Here is a 27386-nt window from a genome sequence, read left to right as displayed (position 1 = left end):
AAATTCTCTGTTCCTTTAATTAGCAAGTCTAATCCAATTACAATTATTTTTAGTAATGTATTTAGACTTAACTTCTACCACTTTAGTTTTTCTTTTATACATACCATGATTCTTTTTTGACAGTCACACTTTTTTGCTGTTGTTGCCTCTTGAGACTTCACTCTCTATGAAGATGGAAATTGGTTAAGCACTTCATTGGATGATGGAAATTGGATAGGCATTTCTTCAACACAAACAAAGATTTGTTATTCTAGCTGGTATCTCTATCAGAAAGGCAAATCTTTTTCTATCAATTTTCTGCGAGTTCTAAAATAAATGTGGTAATCTTATCCATCTTTTCCAACCCTCTCAAAGGCCTTATACTTTACAGTATATTTCTAAATATTATACTGGGGTTCCATCTCTTCTTTACAAAAGCACTTTATTACCTATTTTCCTTACTATATTCCACTTATTCTAAGTATAGTTTACTCATGATTTCTTCTACTCCTAGACTGTGAAGCTTATTGAAGGCAGGGATGTGTGATTTACTTTTATTTAAGCACTTGTTAACTCTGTGTTCATTTATTTTATTATCCAGGAGAAAAACTACTTATACTTTTTCATCTAGGTAAATACCATGAAAATCAAGTTTGTCTTTCAGTAATGGATTTCTTATTTCAACAAGAAAGAAATTCTAAAATGTAATAGCTTTTACTGAGGAATTTTTCATTTCTTTGTTTGACTTAAAAATATCTCCCATCCTAGTCAAAACATTATCTTTTTTTTTTTTTATTCTTCGTTTTTCTCACTAGTCGACTCAGATTTGAGAATAGAAAAGAAAAACATCAGCCTGGTTTTAATATGTGGTGATTCAACATATTTTATAGTAGGCCTGATTTATTGTAGGAAACACTTTTCTTTAAACAATGTTTTGCTTAAAATTAGCATTGCAGTTTGGCAACTATATCAATAAAAAGAACTTTAAAAACAGCTAAAAAGTCAATTCAACAAAGTGTCTTAGCAGCTGGCATAGTGGAACAAATCCTGGACGAATGGGAGTACTGAAGGTATTTCTGGGAGTCTTTGAAATAGTTGGAATTTAAGGGAAGATCCAGTAATTAAGAATCCCTAATTACAGGGCCTTTCTAGCAAAAGAAATACACAGCTGGATAATTTCTGGCTCCTGACAAATTTGCTTACTTTACTGTGTTAAAACAGATAAGGAAGGAAACTTGCAAGTGTAGACTTTGCATCCCCAAACTCTAAAATCTGGTACACCCGAGAAGGGTTGATAGAATTACTTCCATAGGGGTATGGCAGTAATCAGCAACAGATAACGGTTGTATGATATGATAAGAGAGAGAGAGACAAAAGGAATGTCAAATGTACACAATGGAATACTATGTAGCTGTCAGAAAACATGAAGTCATGAAATTTGCATATAAGGATCAACATGGAAAGTATCATGCTGAGTGAAATGAGTCAGAAAGAAAGATACAGACATAGAAAGATTGCACTCATATGTGGAATATAAAGTAGCTGAGAGGTACAAGTTTGCAATGATGCAATTTCTGGCAGATATTTCTCTGGACTTAGTTACTAAAATACTAAAATACAGAAATCCAAAACCATGTGGCGCTATTGCGGCCACTAAACCTCATATCTCTTCATTCTCAGCAATGGAAAACAAATTATCAAATGCTTCCTTTTCAGCATGTCCGACTTTTGAGGGGAGAAACTCCAAACAATAATAGTGAGTTTTTTGTTGAAATATTGAATGTAATCAAAATAAAGTGAAAGTAAAGTGAAATTTATCAGTTACACAGGCGGGGTGGGGAGCTGAGGAGGTTGGGGGGAGGGGGGAGGTATACTGTGATGCTTGGTGGTGGAATATGTGCACTGGTGAAGAGATGGGTATTTGAGCATTGTATAATTGAGACTTAAACCTGAAAGCTTTGTAACTTTCCACATGGTGATTCAATAAAAGAATAAATTAATTTAAAAAAAAAGCAAAGGAGAACGGAAGAGGACAAAACAAAGCTGAAGCAGAAGAATTGAGTGAGTAGAGTGAGGAGGACGTAAGGAGATTTATATCATGATCAACCACTTCCTAATCCTTTAGGATGAGAACACTGGAGCATTATTCTGTCTCTCCAGAATTGTCACCCTTTAAGTAATCAGAATCAAACGGGGGATACTTGCCATTCTGTATTGTTTTTTATATTTTTTCTTAAGGTTTAATCACTTTAGTACTGTTTCATTTGATGGGCCCCTATTAACCAAAAATCAATTTTCATATTTTGGTGCCTGTTGAATTCTTATAAGTGTGGGAACCTAATGATTTAGGACAAGAACAAGATCAACTATTGTAGCCTTTTTGTCTCAGCAAAAGATAGAAGGAGGGAATGCCTAATTTTCCCATGCCTGGTTCAGGTCAGTGTGTATTAGGACCCAGCACTGGCAAGACTCTGGAGGCAGAGAGAAGGAAGACACTGTCCTTCACTGAAAGCAAGGAATATAAGGAAGTAGTTTCAGTGATATGTGGTTCACATAGCTATATAGGTCTGGAGATTAAAGAGAGAGCTCAGTATAGCAGGGAGGTAAGGGTACTGAGGGGAGACAATGGTGGAGAGAAGTGGTCAGGTTGGAACATAATATGCATGGAACACTATCATTAACAATATTGTAAATCATGGTCACTAAAATTTTTAAAAATTAAGCTTAAAAAATTAAAAATGCACTGGTAGTGTTTAGACCTTTACAATTCATTCTGTTGCTTCTCGTATAAATCTAACAGAAAATTACTATGATTAGGAATCAGGACTTGGGGAATATAAGACATTTTATGTTGTCTGAGAAATGTTTAGTTCTCATGCCTGGGTACTGTCAATTGTTGGAGAGCTTAAACAGGAGAGTCAAATCTCTTCAGGGAGCATAGAAAATTCTGATATTCAGGAGGTGACTGATGTTGAGGGACACAGTACAGAAGTAAAGCAATTGGTAGGAAAACATATATTCAAATTTTCTGGGACAGCTGGAAGGTATGCTCTGATCTGCACCCAATAAAATCAACTCTTTATGTGTCCCTGTTTTGGATGGGATTCTATGATCTCTAACTAGAAGTTGGTGGTTTCAGCAAGATTTTATGTGCAGAGTTGATCAAGGTTTAGCTAAATGAATGGAGAGAACTCAATATTCACAAGAACTGATACTTTGGCATCTATATAAATCTCTTAACCTTTCATACAGATCTGTGTGTGGCTGAGACCCAGTGTGAATATATTGTACGAATATTAAATATTGAAGTATTGCAAATATATAAAATGCCTGACTTGTTAGCTACTCAAGTCACTTGCTGTTTGTCAGCTGAGATTGTACTTACCTGAGAAATCTGAAAAAAAGGGCGGAGGGTGGGGGAGTACAAGCATAAGCAACTTCAAAAGGTGAAGAAAAGAAGATAACTCTTGGTTATGCCAGGGCATGAATTGCCTTGAGCCTCTTTAAATAAAACTGAAGTTTCATGGATATTTTTGTTACTTGATTAAGGACAATATAAAGGACCATCGAGGCCTTTTTAAAGGTTATCAGTCTGGGTCTCTTGGGTATGGTAGAAGACGATTAGTCTAGAGGCAATTTAGTTCCCTGAAAGAAGCAATTGTTTGTTTTAAAGCATATATATTTAAACCACCAACTTTCTCTTAGATTTCTCTTAGAACCCAGAAAACATTATTTGGTGGAAATAACTGAAGAATAGCTTTTTAAGAATAAAGTAATCATGGGGGCTGGAGCAATAGTACAATGGGTATGGCGTTTGCCTTGCACTCAGCCGAACCAGGTGCGATTCCCAGCAAGCCATATGGTCCTCTGAGCACCGCCAGGGGTGATTCCTGAGTGCAGAGCCAGGAGTAACCCCTTTGCATTGCCAGGTGTGACCCACAAAGCAAAAAAAAAAAAAGAATAAAGTAATCAGACCAACGAAGAAATATATTTTTCTTTTTTGAGAGCTTGGCAAACTATCCGTGGCGTATTCGATGTGCCAAAAAAAGCAACAAGTCTCACAATGGAGACGTGGCTGGTGCCCGCTCAAGCAAATCAATGAACAATGGGACAACAGTGTGACAGTGCTACTTTTTTGAGAGGGTAACAGAGGAAACCCCAGCCACAAATACATAAATGAGAAGTGTGAAGAACTGTCATTTCTTTTAGTTTATTTGGAAGCATTTCTCCTCCAATTTCTCATTTTGTACTAGTGAGATTAGCCTTTCCTTCACATTAATCCCACTATTTGTGTTTATATTGTGCTCATCTCCCAGAAGCTCACCTTTGAGTTCTTGCCACTTTAGAAAGTACTACTTAGCAAAAATGAGCAGCTTTTTTTTTTTAAACCCATATCATTAAATGTTTGAGTGAGTGCTTGGAGCTGGATTCACTTTAGGCTGCTGATTGTGCAGTGGGCTGCAACACTGCATGTCACAGCACTACATTAGCTCAGGCAAGGGGAAACAGGATGATTTTGCAAGGAGGAGCCAGGCCTACCATCTTTCCTTTGCTTTCACCCGAGACTCGGGGAGATGTTTCTAATCTGCTAAGAATTTTCCAGTTTGCTGATTTACCTTCATGGCTCTTGATGTCCCTGAAATATTTCGGTTGATTATATCTCTATTTGTGAGCTTTTTGTCCATAGGCAAGATAATTTGCTTCAGTTTTAAATCTCACACTCCAGCCCTTGATACTTTTTCAAACTGTCATTGGCAGAATTTCACTTAATTAAGTTTCTTTCCTCAGGTTTTTATTGCAGAGAAATAGAATCATATGAAGAAAAAATTTCTCTGAGAGGGAGGGGATAGGTTTAAATATGGAAATATTTCAGTTGTTTTCCCAGAAATTTTTATGGCATCTTTTCTTAAAAAAACAAACAAACAAACACAGTTAGGAATTGTAAAATCAGATAGTGTCTTTCACTAATACTTGTGCACTTTACCTTTCATATGTATTGGAAATTTTATTTGTAGAAAAGTGAAATGGGTTAAAAGTAATTTCTGGCCTTTGTGTTATTCTTGAAACTGCTAGTATTCTTACTAGAGCTTCTAGTTTTCAAGCCATTCATATTTGCCTACACTTCCTTCTATTATTTCTTAATCTATCCTTGTTTCTTAGACAAACATAATGCTCACTTATTATTTTGAAAAAATTAGGAATATAAATATAGGAGTAAAAAGGATTTATTTATCTTATATATGTCTATTGTTTATTTTATAATAGACAATGAATTTATGAGGTTTTTTTGTTTCTAGCTTACTGTTTTATATTTAAAATAGTACCAATAGTAAAGATTATAGTTGAAAAACAATTATAGCAATCTTAGTGCTATAACAATAGCATCTTTCTTCAAAATTCTTTAAAAATGTCAAAATGATGGGGCTGGAATGATAGCACAGCAGGTAGGGCATTTGCCTTGCATGTGGCCGATCCAGGTTCAATTCCCAGCATTCCTTATGGTCCCCTGAGCACTGCCAGGGGTAATTCCTGAGTGCAGAGCCAGGAGTGACACCTGTGCATTGCCGGATGTGACCCAAAAAGAAAAAAAAAAGGCAAGATGATGAAGTCTCTGAAGAAGCATTTCATCAAACCCCAGACCTCATGTGCCTACCACTGAGCTATATTACTGGGGACATACGATGCCTTCTTATTTGAAGGATAAGTGGCATGTTATGTTTGAATGCTCTAAAAATGTATTATTGCATCTACTTAAAAAGGAAATATATTTTAAATAAAGTGCTCACCTATTTTTAAAAAATAGCAATAATGTTATATTTTTTGTTGAACTGGATGCCTTCTGCGAAACAGAATAACTACAGAAATAGAACATATATTCTCCCAGATCCTCAGTGACCATAGAAAAAATTAAATATCTGTCTCTCCTTCTCACATAAAATAAGCTTAGGGAAAAATATTTTGTCAGTTTTTAAGGGCAAAGCACTCAACAATAATTGCGAAATCACAATCAATGTCAAGTTATATTAGAACAAAGTTATGTCAGAAATACTTAATTTGTTTTAACTTAATCTGAGAACCAGGTAAAATTAAAGCCAAGAGCAATTTCCTCTAAGAATCATTGATATTTTTGTTATATACAAAACACAGAAAGAGCAAAAAGTGCATAAACACCCAGAATTTGCATTAAGAATAGGAAGTCAAAATGCATAATTGGTTGAGTAATTCATTTTATAATGGGCATAAGTTTGTGTGCATTTTATAAAGGTTATACTGTAGGGAATGTAAAACTAAACTTGTTTTATTCATTTATAATATCTATGCACTATGATTAGAGGTGGCTAGTTAATAAGCATAAGCACTCTTTCTGTTTTTCATAGGAGCCAAAAAGGATTCATAAAATACCTCTGCATAGTAATGCAACAATTACAATGATGTACTTTGGAAAAAATGTACGTTTATCTCATTATGATCACCCAGATCTCCGGGATGAAATAAAAGTTTATCAACAGCACTGTGGTGGAGAAAACCTTTGTGTCTACAAGGGCAAACTTCTTGAAAAAGGTAAAGATAAAATTTGAGTTAAAAAATTTCTCCAAGTTGAAACTATATAGATAAGCCATTGTTGGTATAATATCAAAATGAGTTCACGCTATGAAATTATGCATATGCAGGGATTTATAAGCCAGCTGCCTAAAAGTAAATCTAGATTTATTACTCTATGATTGAAACCCACATGACAACCACTTCTGAAGATTGCAGAAGAATTTGGAATGATTTAACCTAGTAACATTAATTTGGGGACGAAGCTTTATGATCATTAAAATGGTACAGGCATAAGCTGTCCCCCAAATTAACAAATTAACTGTTTGGATTGCCATCATGAATTGTAGCATACATTGTTCTGAGAGGAAATATCAGACTACCAATTTGTTCTTTAGAAATATGCTAAGAAATAAAAAGCCATAAATTGAATAAACTTCAGTGTTAATAACTTGCTAAATAACTTGAATTTGGCTAAATGGCTTTTAGTATATTTCTTCCTTCTTTTGCATAAGTCCATGTTAGTGTGATTATTATACACAATGTAGGATTTCACATATTATTCTGATGTGACTTTGGTCAATAATTTGTCTTGTGAAATGGAATTAAAAGGGAGAATTGAGGTCAATGAGGTGACTGAGGCCTTGTGTGCTTACTTTGTACTTGGAAGGCCCTAACATCACACTTTGATCCCAGACACCAAAAAGGGGGAAACTTGTTATATAAATATGTATTTTTCCTTGCTTAAGAAACCTTTTGTGAAGTAAAAGTACTAAAAGTCATTTTAATTTAGTACTTTTCAAAAGTACTTTTGAAAGTACTTTTATTATTAATAGTAGCACTGTAGCACTATTGTCCCATTGTTCAGCGATTTGCTCAAGCGGGCACCAGTAACATCTCCATTGTGAGACTTATTACTGTTTTTGGAATATAACAAGTTTCACAATGGAGACGTTACAAATCGATTACCAATGGGATGGCAGTGACAGTGCTACAGTTTTTGGCATATCCAATACACCATAGGTAGCTTGCCAGGCTCTGCTGTGTGGGTGGGATACTCTGGGTAGCTTCCCGGGCTCTCGGAGAGAGACGGAGAAATCCAGCCTGGGTCGGCCGCATGCAAGGCAAATGCCCTATCCACTGTGCTATTGCTCTGTCCATAGCCTTTTAATAATTAAAAGTCACCATGATTTATAATAATGTTAGTGATGAGATTTCACACAGACAGCGTTCCGACTCCAGTCCTCTACTAGCGTGTCCGCTTCCCTCCACCACTGTCTGAGTCTCCCCGTAAGCCCCTATACATTTACCCAGAACTGTAAGCCCAGTTTTGTAGATGAGTTCACACATTCTATTGCTATGGGCCATTTGTTCTCTTCTTTATATCCCACATATGAGAGAAATTTTTATCTTTATATCTATTCTCTTCTTAATATCCCACATATGAGAGAAATTATTCTGTGTCTGCCCCTCTCCTGGCTAACTCTCACTCAGCATAGCATGCTCCAGTTTCTTCTATTTAGTGGCAAACTGCATGATTATAACTTTGATTTTATAGAGTTGCATTTCATTTCACATACATACCAATATTTCTTTATCCAGTCCTCTGTTCTTGGACATAAGTTGTTTCTAAATTTTGGCTGTTGTACATGGTGATACAAAAAACATAGGAGCACAAATGTCTTTTCTGAATAAAATTTTTGGATTCTTGGGGGTAAATGCCAAGAAATATAATTTCTGGTTTATATGCAAGCTTAGTTCTTAGTTTTTTGAGATTGTCCATATTGTTTTCCAAAAGATTGAACAGTTGACAGTCCCACCCGCCAGCAGTGGATGAGGGTTCCTTTATCCCCACATCCACTTCAACACTGGTTGTTTCTATTCTTTGCTATGTGTGCTAGCCTTACTGGTGTGAGGTGATATTTCATTTGTTGTTTCAATGCATTTTCCTAATGATCAGTGATGCAAAACATATTATCTATTTTTCATATATTAATCAGCTTTCTGTTTATCTTTCTTAAGGAAGTTTCTGTTAGTCTCTTCTCCATTTTTGGATGAGGTTGATTTTTCTTTTCATGTTAAGCTTCATGTGTGCTTTTATATCTTAGATATTAACCTGTTGTCAGATGAATAGTGGGTGATAAGTTTTCCTAGTCATTCAGTTGTCTTTTAATTCTATTTATTATTTCTTTTGCAGTGCAGAAGTGTCATAATTTTATATAGTCATGTATCTTTTCTTCCGTTAGCTTGTTAATGGCATTGAATCACTGAAGATGTCTCTAGATTTGATATCATGAAGGGTTCTTCTTATGTTTCCTCAATATAGTTTCTGAATTTAGGTTTTATAAAAAGATCTTTAACTCATTTAGAATTGGCTTTTTTGCGTGGTGTGAGATGGGGGTCTGTTCTTTCTTTTCACATGCCATTCAGTTTTTCAACACCATTTACTGTAGAGGCTTTCCTTGCTCTATTTTTAGCTCATTTGTCAAAGATTGTGATTTTACTAATTAATTTTTTTAAAATATTTCAACCATAATGGTATAGACTAGCGGTTAAAGGAAGAAGATCTGGGGAAAATAAAATTGCTACTTTTGTCTTTTCTGATTTTCCTCATCAATTAAAAATTACAACTCTATTAAAAATTGAAGCACCGAAAGAGAATTTTTATAGAAAACGTAGGTATTAAATATTTAAAATATTACATCATCATTATCATCATCATTCTGTTGATCATGCATAGGGGGCTGGAGCGATAGCACTGCGGTAGGGCGTTTTCCTTTCACGCAGCCTACCCATGTTTGATTCCTCCGCCCCTCTCGGAGAGCCTGGCAAGCTACCAAGAGTATCTAGCCCGCACGGCAGAGCCTAGCAAATTATATGTGGCATATTGGATATGCCAAACACAGTAACAATAAGTCTCACAATGAGAAACATTACTAGTGCCTGCTTGAACAAATCAGCAACGGGATGACAGTGACAGTGACATCATCATCATCATCCTGTTGATCATTCGTCCTAGCCCTGAGATTTTAGAACATAAGGTAAATAGTTAATGAACTAGAGGAATAGTACAGTAGGAGGGTGTTTGCTTTGCACATGGCCAACCTGGGTTCAATTCCCAGCATCCGTGTGACCATCCAACACCATGAAGAGTGATTCCTGAAAGCAGAGCCAGCATTAACCCCTGAGCACCCCCTAAAATAAAAGAAAAAGAGTAAATAGTTAACTGTTAAATACAAAACATATTTTATCTAAAAATATTTATACACAATAATGATTAATCATGCCAGAAACCTTACTACTATTTTGTATACTTGATTAAAGTGTAACTTACTTTTGTCTCATTTTGTCATACATTTGAGAGTTCAGTCTTCTCATTTGTAGATGAGGAAAATGAGAGAAGTCCAGAGGTACGATGGTTCCCCTGGAGTGACTCAATCAGCTGTGGCCAAGGTCATAGCAGATCTCAGCCCCTGGATAGTTGGAGAGGATTCTTACCCTGTGCTACTCAGCCCCAGATTCTTGGTAGCAAAAATTTTCCTACATTTTAGTAATATGAGGGCTATAAAATTTTGGTGAGAGTTCCATAGGCATTATTATTTCTTTAAAGTGAAACTTTCAACTACAAGTTGAGAAGAACTGCTAAAATTAACTCTAGTCTAAAATTTGCATGAACATAATGAAACTTTTCCTGGGTCTTGATCTCTCACTTGTAATCAAATGCATACATAATAACTGTTTAACTGCTAGAATATATGGTACACACAAATGAAAAAATAAGATATAACAGAGTGATTTTTCTGGGGCACAATATACATGCTGTGATAAGAGTGGAAACTTGAGATTATCAGACAGTGTGCCTTGGCTAAATGTTATTTTGCACATATATCACTCCTAAAGACTCACTGTTATCTCAATGGATAATTTTAAATTAAAAATGGAATGTGGACTTGAGTAATTGAATCCTAGTTCTACTTGTCTCAGCTTGCCTTTGATTGTTAGGAAAGTAATTGTTCAAAATTGAAAAGTTGGGTGGCTCAGAGGTGACTGGTGTGGTTGAGCATCTTCACATTTTATCTGGGCCAGAAAGAATCTATCTTTTTTACAAATCAAAGCTGTCCTTGAGACTGTGAAATATGAATAGTTTTTTAGAATATTTCCCCCCTTTTTTTTAAAAAAATACATTTTTAAGTTATTCATGGTGAGGTAAGCATAGTAAAATTGTTGCATTCATTTATATCTTGCTTTGGATGAGTAATAATAAGAAAACTAATTATTTAGGAATGTCTTCATGAGCATCTTTTATTTCCGTAGTAATTCATGATGTCTTGTCCTGTGAGTTTAGTTATCAAGCTACATATTGCCTGTTTATTTTGTACACCTATAAAGTCACTGGATATTTCCTCTATTTTGTATAAAGTATGGTTCTTCATAGGCATTTTTATTTCTCACTGTAATCCCTTCAAACAAGGTAAACCTTGGCCTCCTGGGTTCATGTGGATACAAAGAACAAAGAAACTTTTATTTCTGGTAGTTCTTTTAATCCTTTCCTCTACTGCCCTATTTTGTTTTGTAGTTTCTACTCTGATCCTTTTGTACCTATTTGTGAATTCCTTATTACTCTTCACAAACACAGCTGCTTCTCTGCTGTGTTTGCAGTCAAACAAAGGGTTTTAAATTCAAAACAGGATTTTAAATTCAAACCTTGCCCATCTTTTAAGATTTAGATTAAGGTGGAAAAGATTTCAGAACTCACTCTATTCTGCTGTAGTTGTCTTTAAGGCCGTGGCTTCTAGCCTATGCTTACTACCAAGACATTTCACTGTACTGTCACATTATTAACTGTTTTCTTTGTTTGTTTGCTGTTGTAATATGTTGATTTTTAAAATAGCTTCATTGCATTTTTACATTTCATAAACTTTACATTCCATAATATTCATCCATTTTTTTTTTTGCTTTTTGGGTCACACCCAGCAATGCTCAGGGGTTACTCCTGGCTTTGCACTCAGGAATTACTCCTGCCAGTGCTTGGGGGACCATATGGGATGCCGGGGATCGAACCCGGGTCGGCCGCATGCAAGGCAAACGCCCTACCCGCTGTGTTATCGCTCCCGCCCCCATCCATTTTTGAAGTGTAGAAATCACTAACTTTTAAGTATTGTATAGGTCATGCAGCTATAAGCAAAAGAATAGTTTTAAAATATCTCTATCATGTCAACAACAAAAAAAAACCCCTGCTGATTGGCAGTTATACTTTACTTTCCTAGCCAGCCCCAAGCTACCACTACTGCTTTCTGTCAAAAAAAGAGAAAAAACAAACAACAAAAAGAAGCTTTTTTTCCCTGACATTTCAAATAAATGAAATCTTACAATGGGTCAATGGGTAATATTTTGTGTCTTTCTTCTTTCACTTAGAAGAAATGTTTGGAATCACATTAATAGAATCTCTATCATTAATTGATCTCCTCTTACATCACTGAATAAATCCCATTACAAGAATATACCATGTGTTGTCCATCTCTGGCTGATGGACGTTTATATTATTTTATGATGTCACCTAATAAATTCGGTTACATGAATGACATGTTTTACTTATCTATCTCCAGCTGATGGACATTTATAGTTTTCTGCGTGCATTAAAAATAGTGTAGTTAAAAGAATACTAATACAAGTCTTCAAGCCTTTTCTATAGATTTTAGACCTGGGTTCGATAGAATTTCCCTCCTTGTTTCTGTATTCCACTTTACTATTTTTCCATACTTCTTCATTTCTTTTTCTTTAAAAGTGGACATTTTAGATAAGCTCAGAGCCACTGTGAGTTCTGGTTTCTGAATTTCCCTTCTTGAAGGTGATAGCTTTTGCTCTCATGATGATTGTTCAGTAGTTTAACAAATTTGAGAAAATGTTCTCATCTTCTTAATAAGTACTATCTCTGTTCATATTTTAATTTTTTTAGTGCTTTAGTATTTTTTAGTGCTTATCTAATGATTTCTCAGATTTTGTGTTCAGATACTGAGACAGTAAGTCACCACCTTCTGCCAAGGAATCTGTGAGTGTTTCAGTTTTCTGGGGCTGTCATTACAAATATAGCCCCCATACTGGCAGCTTAAAATAATAGTTCTGGAGGCCAAAAATGTAAAATCAAAGTGTTAATAGAACCGTGTGTTCATCTAATAGAGATTCTTTCCTTGCCTCTTTTAACACATGGTGATTCCCAGAATTTCTTGGTTTGTTGTGACTCTAGTGTTTGCCTTCTTCACATGTGGTTCTGCTCCATGTGTCTGAATGTCCTTTCAAAACAAACTCAGAATGATCTCATCATGAGCCTTCACTGTTTGTATTTACAAAGGCATTTCTTTTGCCAAAAATGTCACATTCTGAGTCAGTAGATGTTTACAAATTTTAGAGGCAAATAGTCAACGTACCATCGAGGGTTGAGGAGTACATTCAAGGTCCAGGCAGTTTTCAAGTTGACTGCAACCTTTATTTTTCACCAGACTCTTTGGTGTTTACTTTATTTTAGGTGCAAGCTCTTGGGTTTATTCTACTAAACGCCACCTTGAAATTATTGGAGATATGTATAGTTTATGGAATGTATTGGCAACTGTTTTATTGTCTGTATCTCCCTGTTAAATTTCTGGCTGTTCCACTGTTTACTACTTGTTTGCTCTGGAACTATAGTCGTAGGTAGCAGAACCTATGACCTTGTGTTTATCTTTCAAATTACTGCTTACTACTGGTTATGTCACTGGTGAAGGTTGTTTTCATTATTTGCTACAAATCAAACTAGTTACCACTCACAGTGATGGTTGTTCATGGCCTTATCTGCCCTGCTATAACAAAATACTGTGTTGAAGACAGTGTAAGGTGAGTGGAAGGAGGGAATAAAACCCCACCCCCTGAAAGCATGTCACAGTTTCCCACAATTCTTACCAAAAGTTTAGTGATTTTTCTGGAATCACTGGAACTTATTTTGTTTTAATTCTGTCCTATTTTCTGAGACAGATTTTAAAGGGGCAGAATTTGGTGCTTTTCCTCTAGATGTCTGGTATATTGATGTCTTGCCTGCTAAATTATTACTTGAACGAAGAGACCCCACTTGGTTTCCTTCTCACTGTGTGTGTGTGTGTGTGTGTTTAAAACTGCAACATTTTGCAAACATTTCAAACATTGTAAAATGCTTTCTAATATTGATATTGATATGAGTTAATATCATCATCATCATCATCCATCATCCTGTTGATTGTTGATTTTCTCCAGTGGTCTCAGTAACATCTCCATTCGTCCCAGCCCTGAGATTTTAGAAACCTCTCTTACTTGTCCTTCCCAACGGTGCCACATTGGAGGTTTTTTCAGGGCCAGGGCAATGAGACCCATTATTGTTGATGTTTTTTTGTATATGAATACACCATGCCACGGGGAGCTTGCCAGGCTCTCCCATGTGGGCAGGAAATCTCAATAGCTAGCCAGGTTTTCTGAGAGGGAAAACCAGGTTATAAGATGTCGATTCTGGGAGCTTGGTTTTATAGTCTCTGGATGTTGGCCTTTAATGGGATTACAGGGCGCTGGGGGCAGTTTTTGGGTGTGACCGCCTAGCTACTGGAGAATGGGGGATCAGGGCGGAAGAGGCCCAGTCCTGATTTGAGCAGGCTTGGAGATCTCAGCCCCGGTCCCGCACATTTATTGAAATTGTTATTTAGACAACAACAAATGGAGGGGCATGGGTGGGGAACAAATTTCACTATTTTCTGACAATCTGCATGGATCATAAAGGTATTACATTATGTGACATAATCAATGACAAGTATTTTATTATCTCATTTATATGTGGAATTAAAAAACAAAACAAGAAATAAAGCCAAACTCAGAGATAATGATCAGACTATAGTTTCCATAAGCAAGAAGTGAGGAGTAAGTGAAATGGGTGAAGGGAGTAAGGGATAAAAATTTCCAGTTATAAGATCAATAACTCTTAGGAATATAATGTACAGCATGTATCTTACACTGTAATGTACAGAGTCAGTAAAAGTGTACTTTACATTTGGAAGTTTCTATAAGAGAAGATCTCAAAAGCTTTTAAACAAGAAAAAGTTTGTATCTGTGAGTGGTGATGGATGTTAATAGATTTACTGTGGTGATCATTTCAAAATATATATAGGTATTGTATATATATATATGAATCACTATGCTGGATAGAGTAAGCTAATAACAATTTATGTCAATATTTCTCAATTAAAAAGTATTTTATATGAAGAAACAGGTAGTTGCACAAGTACATAACAATAAAGGTCTTTTCATACTAAATGTTTTCATTTTAAGTAATTTCTAATACATGATATGATAACTTTTCAGTTTTGCCATTCCCAGTTTAAATTTACAATATAAATATTAAGATATAAATTATGGCACTGAATGATAAATAAGTCTGTTCTTTAGTACAAGTTAACTCTAATTTAAGGGCATAGTATAGTATAAGCATAGTATTTCTAGATGTCTGAAAGAAACATGAAAACAATTTCATTAGTGAGGATCCTCTAGTTCATTCTCTCAGTCTATGGGGAAATGAAAATTATTTAGAACACTTTTAGTTTTCATGGACTCGAGCAAACATCTTGATCAAAGTTTCCTTATTTCCCTCCCCCCCCACACACACTTCATTTAAATCCATTGTTTACAAGTTGTTAATGATGATTTTTTACAGGCATTCAATATTTTAACATCAATCCCACCACAACTGTCACCTTCCCTCCACCATTGTCTCTGTTTTTCCAACCACCCCTCAAGCCTACTCCTGTGGCAAGCCCAGGATAATTTATTTTATATTGCTTGTTACCCATAAATGGCTAACAGATGATCAAAATATAATACCTTGGAAGAAAATTAGTGAAGATTATATTGCACCATACAAATATTAAGTCTTTGAGAGATTACTAAGATGTTGTTACAAGTTGAGTTTCCGTGTTAGTTTTTTTCTTAGTCAAGATTGGCTTGGCTTCTACATTACATCTCATCCAATCTGGTGTGCTACTAAGTTGCTGTGGAGTTTGGAAATGTTGCTCTAGAAAATCCAGAATTTTTAACTGGTCAGTCTAGCTGAAGTTAAATTCTTTACTGCTGAGTTTGCATGGCAGTGGAGATGGCTCATGGGTGTGACTGCCATGGCTTAGGGAAGTATGGGGTGTGGGGGGAGGTATCCCATCCAAGTTCCTAGAAGAACTTTCTGTGGCTGATCAGAACTTAGAGATCTGTATACCTGAGGTTTCAGTTGGTATACACTGCAAGGCTCAGTATCTCTGAGGCAATGGAGTTTTGCTGAAGGCATAGAGGTGGCTTTGAGGTATGGAAGCATGTGCTGTCTTGGCTTTGAAGAGTCATGGACCTAAATGTAAGTTTATAAAAAGTAATTTTTAAATTAATTTATGATTTTTTATCAGTACATATTGGGTTTGAATGCCTATCTTATGTACGTGGGATTGTGTAAAATAAAACATTGGAAAAAGCTTTGTTACAGCTATACAGTGGAATACTATACAGCTGTTAGAAAAGATGAAGTCATGAACTTTGTATATAAATGGACCAACATGGAAAGTATCATGTTAAGTGAAATGAGTCAGAAATAGAGAGACAGAATTAGTGTAGCTGGCCTCTGGATCTTGGTTGTTCAACAGCAAAGCGGCCGTGCAAAAGCATGGCCACTGTGGTCGAATCTCGGTGGATCATGAACTGATATCTGCCCCAGCCCAAGACTGCCAAAGCATCCTGCTGTTTCAAGTTCAAAACACATTTTTTTCCCTCCTTCCAGCGCCACCAAGTCATACCTGCTTAAAAGTCCCATAATATGGCGGACGCCATGCCGCTTCTTCCCACAAAAAGAAGAAAAACCGAGGAAGAATGATATTTCCCCTCCTCGGCCGGCGTGGGGCAAAGGCTTAGTTCACAGTCTAAAGACATGGCTGCAAGCACTTGCTGGGACCAGAAGTAGTGTAGCTGGCCTCTGGATCTTGGTCATTCAGCAGCAAAGCAGCCATGCAAAAGCATGGCCACCTGGGTCAAATCTTGGTGGAGCACAAGCCAGTATTGGCCCTGGCCCAAGAATGCCCAAGCGTCCTGCTGTTTCAAGTTCAAAACACCCTAATTCTGGTCCCAGCAAGTGCTTGCAGCCATGTCTCTAGACTGTGAACTAAGCCTCTGCCCCATGCTGACCCAGGAAGGGAAATGATGCAATTTCCAACATAAATCTCCCTGGACTTAATTACTAAAATACAGAAATCCTAAACCGAATGACTAAAGACTTCATATCTCTTCATTCTCATCAATGGAAAACTAATTATCAAATGCTTCCTTGTCAGTAGGACCGTATTTTTGGGGGGTAAACTCCAACAACAATAGTGAGTTGTGTGTTGAAACTCCAACAATAGTGAGTTTTGTGTTGAAATATGGAATGTAACCAAGGCAAAGAGAAAACGAAGTGAAATTTATCAGTTATGCAGGTGGGGGTGGGGGGTGGGGGGTGCAAGGTATACTGGGGCTTTTTTTGTGGTGGGGCTTGTTTGAGCGTTGTATAACTGAGACATAAGCCTGAGAACTTTGTAACTTTCCATATGGATATTCAATAAAATAAATTTTTTAAAAAAGGAGAGAGACAGGCATAGAAAGATTGTGCTCATCTGTATAATAGAAAATAACAGAATAAGAGACTAACACCCAAGAATAGTAGAAATAAATACCAGGAGGTTGGATTAATGGCTTGGAAGCTGGCCTCACATGCTGGGGGAAAAGGCAGCTCAAGCAAAATGTGGTTGGAGAACCCGCTCGGGGTTTGAACACAATGGCCACCCAATACCCCTATTGCAAACCACAACACCCAAAAGGAGAGAGAGAAACAAAAAGGAATGCCCTGCCACAGAGGTGGGATGGGGTGGGGGGATGGGTTGGGGGGTGGGAGGATACTGGGTTCATTGGTAGTGGAGAATGGGCACTGGGAGAGGGATGGGCTCTTGAACATTGTATGATGGAAACACAAGCACGAAAATGTGTAAATCTGTAACTGTACCTCACAGTGATTCACTAATCAAAAAAATTAAAAACTACCTCACAGTGATTTACTAATTAAAAAAAATTAAAAATAAATAAATTAATTAAATTAAATTAAAAAAAATTGGGATGAAAAAGGGTCACAAGTGGAAAAGACTGTAAGAAGCTTTGATCTAGACTATAATATTGTACTTATCTATTTTTTAAAAAAACTTCATTTGAAACCTATTAGTGTAAAGACAATGCTTTAACTAATGTATTTCCTTTTTAATTCCAGAGACATTTCAATTTGTTTCCAAAAGGCACCATGGTTTCCCCTTCAGCCTCACCTTTTTCCTAAATGGAATTCAGGTGAACAGGTTAAGCTCCTGCTGTGAATTTAAACACCGAAAAGGTTCCAGACTAGGAGGAAAACGAGGCTACTTTGGGTTTGTGTGTGTCGAGAGATCATCTCCTTGCTACAAGTATGAAAACAAATGTCTTTTGGTAGAGGGCAGGTTTTGCTATATCTTTCCTCTTATGGTTTTACTAATGGATTTCTCTATATATTTATTTCAAGATATCCATCGATGAACCTAGAATATCTAAGTAAAAGGTTTTTATTATGACCCTCTGTATTGTATTTGAAATTAAAATATATTAATTATATTTGTAGATATTTTAAAATTAGAGTATTCAAATTCTATTTCTCTTTCTAACTTCCTTTTCTACTTAAGTTCAATTTCTAAAGAGAAGGAAAAAGGCTATTTTTCTTTCCCATTTTTTCTCTCCTCTTAGTAACTGGTTTAGGGTTGAGCCTCAAATGTAGTTTGTACAAAGAATCTAAACTATATGATTGGATGATGAAGGTTATGCTTATAAAGGGGTCCCTTCATTAACATATAACACAAATATGATTTTTGTGCCTTATTTTATTGTTGTTTTTTTCTTTTTTGGGTCACACTCTGCAATGCTCAGGGGTTATTCCTGGCTCTGCACTCAGGAATTACTCCTGGCGGTGCTTGGGGGACCCTGTGGGATGCTGGGGATTGAACCCAGATTAGCGTGTGCAAGGCAAATACCCTACCTGCTGTACTAACTATCGCTCCAGTCCCTTATTTTAAACTCAGGCTTAGTAAAATATATAATAAAATGTTAGGCTGGAGCGATAGCAGAGGGGTTAGGGCATTTGCCTTGCATGTGGCCAACCGGGGTTCAATTCCAGGTTCGATTTCTCTATCCCTCTTGGAGAGCCGGCAAGCTACCAAGAATATCTCGCCTGCATGGCAGAGTCTGGCAAGCTACCATGGCGTATTCGATATGTCAAAAACAGTAACAAAAAGTCTAACAAGGAGATGTTACTGGTGCCTGCTCAGGTAAATCAATGAGCAGAGGGATGACAGTGACATAATAAAATGCTAGTTTTAACTGTTTTTTTATTTTATTTTTTTATTTTTTGAAAAAAAAGATTTCACACTGGACGTTCTATTTGTAATGGCTTGCTTTCAGGTTTTTTAAGGTTTTTTTTTTTCCCCTCCAAAAGTTCATGCAGAATTGAAACTGTCAAGCTGAAACAGAGGAGTGAACCATCTAAACTTACCATCCTCCATGGAGTCCAGGCCAGTAAGAGAAGGCATAGCAATCATATGCCTAAAAACCAATTAACATGTGAGGTGACAGTGAATAGTGATGGATACAAAGTGTAGGGTAAGGAAGATCTAGGGAGTAAATGGCAAATGGCAATATTTCATGTAGAATGATCAGGAAAAGGTTCTCTGATTTCTTTTGAGCAGAAAATGGAAAATATGTTTCCTCTTCCCAATAGTTTTTTATGTAGAGGGAAAGCATATATAAAGTGCTTGAGGCAGGAATATGCTTGTTATATCTAAGACTAGCAAGAGTGAGAGTAAGGAATGAGCAAATCATAGAAAATGAGGTCAGAGGAACAGAGGGGCAAACTTATGTAGAGTCCTGTGGTTACTGAAAGGACTTTGAATTTTATTCTGAGAAGGATGCAGCATCTTGAAAATAGATATGGGGCAGTGACCTGTCATAATCTGGAGGTAGCTCCTTGTGGGGAAAAACTTAGAAAGTGATATAGAAAGAAGGGCAGAAATTACTGATTCCGATGTGAAAGAATGAGAAAATTTGATATGTTTGCTTTCCTCACAAACTTTCAAAGTAGAGTTTGCAGGATTTATTGATGGTGTAAGATAAAGAGCAGAGTCAAAGATAATTGTGACATTCTTAGTTTGAATGACTGAAATGATATCTAGTTAATCTATACTAAGATGGAGAATATTGTGGAAGAACTAGATTTGGGAGTGGAACGAAGGGATTTGAGGTTTAAACACACTGATTTGAGACATCAATCAGAGATGTTGAATAGGCAGTGAAATATGTGAATCTGGGATCTAGTGATAAGTCCCAGGATAGAGATATAAATTTGAAAAAGATATCAATAGATAGTATTTAAAGCCATAAAACTGGATTAGTTTACTTAAGAGCTGAATGGAGTTAGAGATGATGCCTGAATACTGCTTAGCGATCCCTCTAATTTTAAAATGAGGGAGATAAAGAGAAACCAGAAAAAAATTCAAGAAAGGAAAACCAGTGATGGGGAGAACCCAGAGAAAGTAATGTATAAATTTTTGAATAAAGAAACAAGAAAATGTTCAAAGAATGAGGAAATAATTTTCAGACATAAATGCGAATAAATGAAGTCAAATGAATGCTGACTGTTGAGCATTGATTTACAATGTGCAGGTTATTGGTGATCTCAGCACAAATTTAATAGAATGTCTACTATCCTGGAGGAATGCAAGATTGACGAGAGGGTTTGAGAAATGATTAAAGCATTATGGCAAGACTATAGAGACTCCTTTGTAAAGAGCCTTTCTATAAGGGATGGAAATTGGGTGATACCTAGGCAATAGCATGCAGGAATCTATGGGTCATAGATTGTAAGATGAAAGATAGTTTAGTGAAGTTATGTGCTAATAAATACCCTTAGGAGGAAAAAAATCAAACATAAAACAGAGGGAGTAATTGCTGGGACAAAAATCTTGAAAAGTAGTGAGTTGGGATCTTAGGCTCAAGAGGAAACATTAGCCTTACAGCAGGAACTAGGTTTTCTGTCGTAACAGGAAAGGAGAGAGGATGGCATATAACGTAGAAAGATGTAAGTTGGTAGGTATGTTGGAACCAACTGGAAGTTCCCTACTAATTGTTTATGTCCGTTCTGTCAAAAAAGAACTTATCAGCTAATTTTATGATCAAGAGTGAGAAATTTGGAGTTTTATGAAAGCTGTGAAAGTGTCGTTGCAAGTGAAAGTGAAGAGATTATAATAGAAGCACCCAGGTGTACTTAGGACCCACCAGAAGTCACTGTCTTATTCCAAATCATGTGTTTTCTCCATATTTGTGGGCAGGGTATTTGACATATTTCTATTTAATATTAAGAAAGTTAATGAGCACATAAATTGCCTTCTTTTTATAGTTGCTGTATAAATGTAAGCTATATATATATATATATACATATATATATGGTCACAAACCTTTCCTATAGTTTAATAATGACATCAAAAATCTCATTGATGTCACTTCATATAATGGCTTCTAAATAATTATTCAATTTCCCTTGGTTTCCTCTAGCATATTTTTGAACAATAATTATAATAAAATAAATGGTTTTGCTGTTAAAAACATAAATCCTATTAAGCTCAACTAAAATGCAGTTTTTTGTTTTATAATCATTTCTTCTAATGCCTAAAATCTGTGAAGTCCCAGAATAGAATATCATTGCACAAATAAATGTCCTCCTGCTGCAGAGCAGGTAAATACCAAGGCACACTAGTTTAAATGAGTACAGGGATGGGTGTGTGAGTGCTAAAGTCCTGCTTTTATGTCTACACCACTTGTGACTCTTCTAATTACTCCCTAAATGCCAACAACTTCATAATAGCTGAGAACTACCACTAAGGAGACTGAGGTCATTCATTAGATTGCTTACCCTTTGTTTCTTTAATTTTCACATCCACAATATATTGTCATTTTGAGGGTTGTGCATTAATTTTTCTCTTTGTTAAAAATTAAATTATTTTTAATTCTTTGGATATCTAGAATTTTTATTATGAAAAGGAAATAATAAAATAATGGATAGATTTCTAAAAATGATTTGGAGTTAATTCTTTTAAGGTTCTCATAAAACAAAAAAATGGCTTGGGGACCAGAGTGATAATACAGTGGGTAGGGCATTTACTTGCATCTGCCCTACCAGGGTTTGGTCTCCAGTACTGCGTATGGTCCCCTGAGCCTTGCCAGGAGTGATCCCTTAGTGCAAAGCCCTAACCATGCCAGATGTGACATAAAAATTAAAAGATTGAAAAATAAAACAAGATCAAAAAGCATTCAATCACAATACGTGGAGCCAATTGTACCCATCCTTCAATCATGGGAGATGTTTGAAGAGAGATGGTAGTCATTTTCAGCTTCGAGAAAGAAGGGAGGAAGAAAAATTGCCTAACCAAGAAGAATGCAGACCACTTTGAGCTTTAGTAATCAGAATCAACACCTCAAATTATACTCAGAAGTCAAATAGGTAGTCAGTGATGGGAAGAGCACAGATGTTACTCACTTTCTTTGTCCAATTCCCTTAAGCAGATGGGCAGTAAAAAATCTGTGCATGCAATAGGGAGAGATCAAAGCCTTTACACAGGCACTGCATAAACTAAAAGTAACAGTTTATCAGAGTATCCGCATCGATAAATTTGTTGTTGTCATTGATAAAGGGAGACTAGCTTGAGAAGAAGGCAATGCCAGTGATTATATCCTGTGAAGATTCATAACAATTTTATTTCAAGAAAAGTAATGTGCTAAGTACATCATCATTACAGTCAAGAAATACTTAACATGCTTACTATAAGTGTTGAGATAAGTGTGTTCTTGTACTCTAATTTTTTCATGTCTAATACTTGAATGCAAATCCTTTTAACTATATTTTATGGAGAGATACTAAAAAAATAAATGCTTATACCTAGGTTCTCATGTTGCTTGTTGGAGGAATTAAGATCGATTCCTGCATTGTTTCTAGATTGGTGGTGGCTGAAACTCAAAGAAATCTCATTGAAAAATTCATTTGCATTGAACTTCTCTAATTTTGAAGCATTTTTTAGATTTTTCATAGTTTTTCTATTCCTGGAATGACAAGTCTTGACTTCATCCTGGTTCCTTTTTACCTGTCCACTCAGACTCATTTTCCCAAGAGTCAAAAGTTGATTAACACAGAGGAAAAAGCTGTGTAGTTCTAGAGGCAGAGTATAGAGACTGACAAATGCCAGGCCCTTTTTTTCAGGTTATGAATTGTCCTTAGGCTTTGGAGAAAACTTCAGGTTGTATTTATTTTTGGTGGAGTGACTTCATACTCTCCTTAGAGGCAAACACTGATTTGAATGAGTAGTCACCTGGAAGGGCTCTCCCTCTTACCTAACATCATAGTTATACTTCCTTGTAAGAGAATGGAGTCTTAACATTCTGAATTTGAATCTACCTCCATCTTTTACTTTAAGGTCAGCTTAGACAAGCCATGGAAACTTGTCAGTTTCCAGAAACGTGTCAGTCTCAGTTTCTCCAATTTTAAAGTGGTAAAATTGTTCTTCATTTATTTGCCTGTAAGATAATGAATTACTTCATATATATATATATGTATATATATATGTACAGACATATATATAAAGTATCTGGCAAAGGTCTTGGCATACAGGGAAGAGTCAAAAATCTTATAATAATAATGGTAATTTACACAAGTATTACAAATAACATTTTAATTTTTCTTTACATATTAACTTGAGAGGTTGAAAAACTATAGATAAATTTAGGCATGCTATTTTTTCTAATTAAAATATTTTTATGTCCTTACATTCAAAGCTGGCTGGAGTGATAGCACAGTGGGTAGGGCATTTGCCTTGCACGCAGCCGACCTGAGTTCAATTCCTCCACCTCTCTCAGAGAGTCTGGCAAGCTACTGAGAGTATCCTGCCCACATGGCAGAACCTGGCAAGCTACCCGTGGCATATTCGATATGCCAAAAACAGTAACAACAATTCACACAATGGAGATGTTTCTGATGCCCACTTGAGCAATCGATGAGCAACAGGATGACAGTGATACAGTGACAGTGATACATTCAAAGCGTCTGCATAGTTAATTAGAGTTGACATTAAAAGAGATTTTATGACTACTGAAACATTGCCATCTTTAAAGAGCAAAAACTGATAGTTATCAAGGAATGAGCAAAACCTTGGGTATAGACTTCAAAAGGCCATTCTAAAAGTAATAGTGACAGGGGCCGGAGTGATAGCACAGCGGGTTGGGCATTTGCCTTGCACGCGGCCGACCCGGGTTCGATCCCCGGCATCCTATATGGTCCCTCAAGCACCGCCAGGAGTAATTCCTGAGTGCAAAGCCAGGAGTAACCCCTGAGCATCGCTGGGTGTGACCCAAAAAGCAAAAAAAAATAATAATAAAATAAAATAAAATAAAATAAAAGTAATAGTGATAGACCTATTAGAATCAGCTTGCAGGCAATGGAGGACAAAATAATATTTTACTACATGTTTCTTTAAAAAGCAATCATACTGGGCCAGAGAGATAATACTGGAGTTTAGGAACTTGCCTGGCACGAAGAGACCCTCATTTGATCTCTGGTTAACCAGGAATGATCTGAGGATAGAGCCAGGATAAACCCTAAGCACAGACAGGTGTGACCCCAAACTTCCCAATCAATTATATTTATTTAGAGTCACTCTTGTAATATAATCCTTTGTTGTGTTGGAATAACAAGTCATGAAATACTGAATGGCACAATTATTCTTTTGATCACTTTTATTTCAGTTTTCCTGTGCTTATGAACCTGAAAATTGTTCTGTCACTCTCACTTAAAAGCTTAAGTTAGTATATAATTACATATATGTATATATCAAACATATTGCATGCATTATCCATATGTGCTATATATATTACTGTTGTGTATATATAATTTTGTTGCACAGTCAAAATTGTACTGTAAGCCTATATTTTAGTTTAAGATAAGTTTGTTAAGCTTTTTCTTTTATTATTTAGGACAAAATTATTAAAGTATGTGTTGTCTTCTATAAGATTTTAGTATTAATACAAAGAAAACTGTTTACTTTAACTATATTGTAGTAAATATATTCTTACAGCATTTTTAATGGTAATAAGAGATAATTTTAAAAAATTGGAGAATCTACTGTGATTTACATAAAAGTTAATCCCACCTAATGTTATTCATTTTCATAGGTGCATTATTGCAATGGGTCTTGACAAAAAGGCAAGTCCATTAAAACCTAGAAGAGAAAAGAGTCTTGAGAAAAGAGAAGATCTAAAGAAGAGTGACCGAAAACTGAGGAAGGTTAGAGAACTCATGAAATCTAAAAAGAATGAGATTGAGGGGAATAGAAATGCTCCGGCCATTTATTCAGTTCATGAAGAAACAACAGGCATTAGAGAAGTGAGAACCGCTGTGGAAGAATTGGAACGCAAAGGAAAACCAGGACAAGATATTTGGGAAGATGAACAGGAACATATATTTAAATATGGTAAGGGATCACACAGGGTTCTTTTGTTGCTGTTGCTGCTGTTTTATGTTTTTAAAATGTGATTATCAAGCGTCCACTAACTGTTGTGACTCAGTTATGGTCTTTAGACAACACAGGTGGAAAATCTTTGACCATTTGATCACTTATTTCCCCCCACTCTTTCTATGGAGTCTTCTATCACCTACCTGGAGAAATGCAGGCCTAACACAAGAGCCTTCTTTTGGCTGAAATGAATATAGAATCGTCTCCTATGATGAACTGGTTCTTCTTGGTAGAAAGGGAAAGAGGGGACACCTTTACAAATTTGAATACTATTTTCAGATATATAAGGAGAGGGCAAGAAGCTTTGCAGTCTTTGCCGGTTCTTTGGTTTCAGATCTAAATAATCCTTGTGACCAAACATTAATTTTTGAAGTGGTCTATCATGCATCCCATCAATAGCCAGGCTTGTCTGATGCTCAAGTCCAGACTAACAAATAGCATCCCATCTTTTATTCTGTGAAAGCCATCCTGGATGTTTACAGATTGTGGGATCAGAAAGGGGGCAATGCATAAGTATTTCTTTCACATCACAGAGACCAAGTCTAAATTACAGAGCAATAGCTAAAGACTTGAACCACTCCTGGCATAGCCAAGAAAACATCAGAATGGGGGCAGATTCTGCTTTCATTCTTCCTCACTCCCTTCTGTTGCTTCTCAAAGGTTTCAGAAACCTAGGAGTATAATTACGGAGCTGTTATCACATCGGGTTTTCACTTTATTACTTAAATAATGTATCTGCCTTAAAAAAGATTTTACTTAATAACACTTTGACCTAGTTTATCTCTCTTTGATCCTTTCTAGTATTTATTTTTATCTTAGACTAAGGATTTAAAAATATCCGTAGCAAAAGTAGTAGGAGAGGGTTTAACAAATGGAATATGTTCTCATGCATTTTAATTTTCAAGACATGTAAGTTTATTAAAGCCATAGTCAATAGGGGCTTTTGATTTTCTTTATTTTAATTTTTTCTTAAATCAACATGGCCAGTGCTTTGAATGGCATACTCTATGCTTTATAATATAGTATTTTTCCTCCCTGCGTCATTCTTCTGTGTGTTGGCTAGGTAATGGATTTCAAGTGCCCATTTCCATCTTTTTTTAAAAGAAGAAATAGAAGCAGCAAGACTGCAGCTTTTCATAACAGCTACTGATGGTAAGGGCAGCAGGAAGCTTGAGTGGAGGTCATCGAGGGAGGGTTGCAGGTGGTTTGATGTTGACCTTGTGTTGATTCACTTGCTCATTAGTGGGAATGATAAACAACAAACTAATTAGATTCTCTGGAAGAAAGAAGGTGAGATGAAACAAGACATTAAGGAAAGGAGTTCTGAAAACATGCTCCCCGTCCACTTATTGTGGAATATGAGCCGACCTCATGAAGGCGGTAGGCATTAAGTTGCAATGAGAATTGACTGCTTGTGGTTAATAGAGGGTTCAAATTTACACGTGATGATAGTGGGGGGTTAGAAAAATACCAGGGGCAACTGGAATTTTATATTTTGTGAGAAAATACAGATGCTCTTGCTAAACAAGATGTAGAGACCATTCTATTTTATGCTCTGTTTCAATAGTATAACTATAACGGTGTCCTAATTGTTGACACCTTGTCTTTGATTTAAGCAAGTTGCTGCTATTAAAGTTTATAATTGAACACTTCTTGTGTGTGACTTCTGTTCTATAACCAGCTCGGACACCCCCAATCCACAATCTCTGATTCTACTAATTCATAATATTTTTTAGGCAGGTACTCTGTCCATGGCATTTCCAGAGATTATTGCTTTATTGTAAAGTAGATTCTACCTGTGTCATGGATAAAAAACAATCTTAAAGATGTTAAGTATATTGCTTAAAGGTACACACATAGGAAATGTTTTCACTGCGACTTGGGCACATGACTGACTACAAAGCTCTAAAACAATCATATTTCACTAGTACGTGATTTTATTGATGGAATTAGAAACTTATGTTCTGGGACCTGCAGGAGATCTTGTGATCAGTAAAATATATTTTATATTAAGGTGATATATTTACATTCCTCTGTGTATTATGTGGCTAACCTCAACTCTTGTATCATCTACTACGTGGCTTCTCAACCACTTTCAATTCTTTTCCATTTATTTGATGCTTTCTCATATGAGTTCTATGTGAAATAATAAATTCTATGTAAAAATCTATAACTATAAATCCTAGTAATGTTGAA

At 36.1% G+C, this 27386-nt stretch overlaps 1 protein-coding gene across 1 annotated transcript in view; it reads left to right on the top strand.

Moving 5' to 3' along the window:
• ERICH3 (glutamate rich 3) overlaps nt 1-27386 on the top strand; it is a 128371-nt gene that overhangs the window by 65341 nt on the left and 35644 nt on the right. Inside the window, exons 8-10 of the mRNA XM_055139337.1 lie at nt 6357-6540; nt 17831-18017; nt 24850-25148. Coding sequence (XP_054995312.1) covers nt 6357-6540; nt 17831-18017; nt 24850-25148 — 670 coding nt within the window. The remainder of the gene's footprint in view (nt 1-6356; nt 6541-17830; nt 18018-24849; nt 25149-27386) is intronic.

This window comes from Sorex araneus, chromosome 5 (assembly GCF_027595985.1).
Source record: "Sorex araneus isolate mSorAra2 chromosome 5, mSorAra2.pri, whole genome shotgun sequence".
Lineage (NCBI taxonomy): Eukaryota > Metazoa > Chordata > Mammalia > Eulipotyphla > Soricidae > Sorex > Sorex araneus.
Note: the sequence above shows the minus strand (reverse complement) of the source record. Positions and strands in the feature narration are given on the sequence as shown.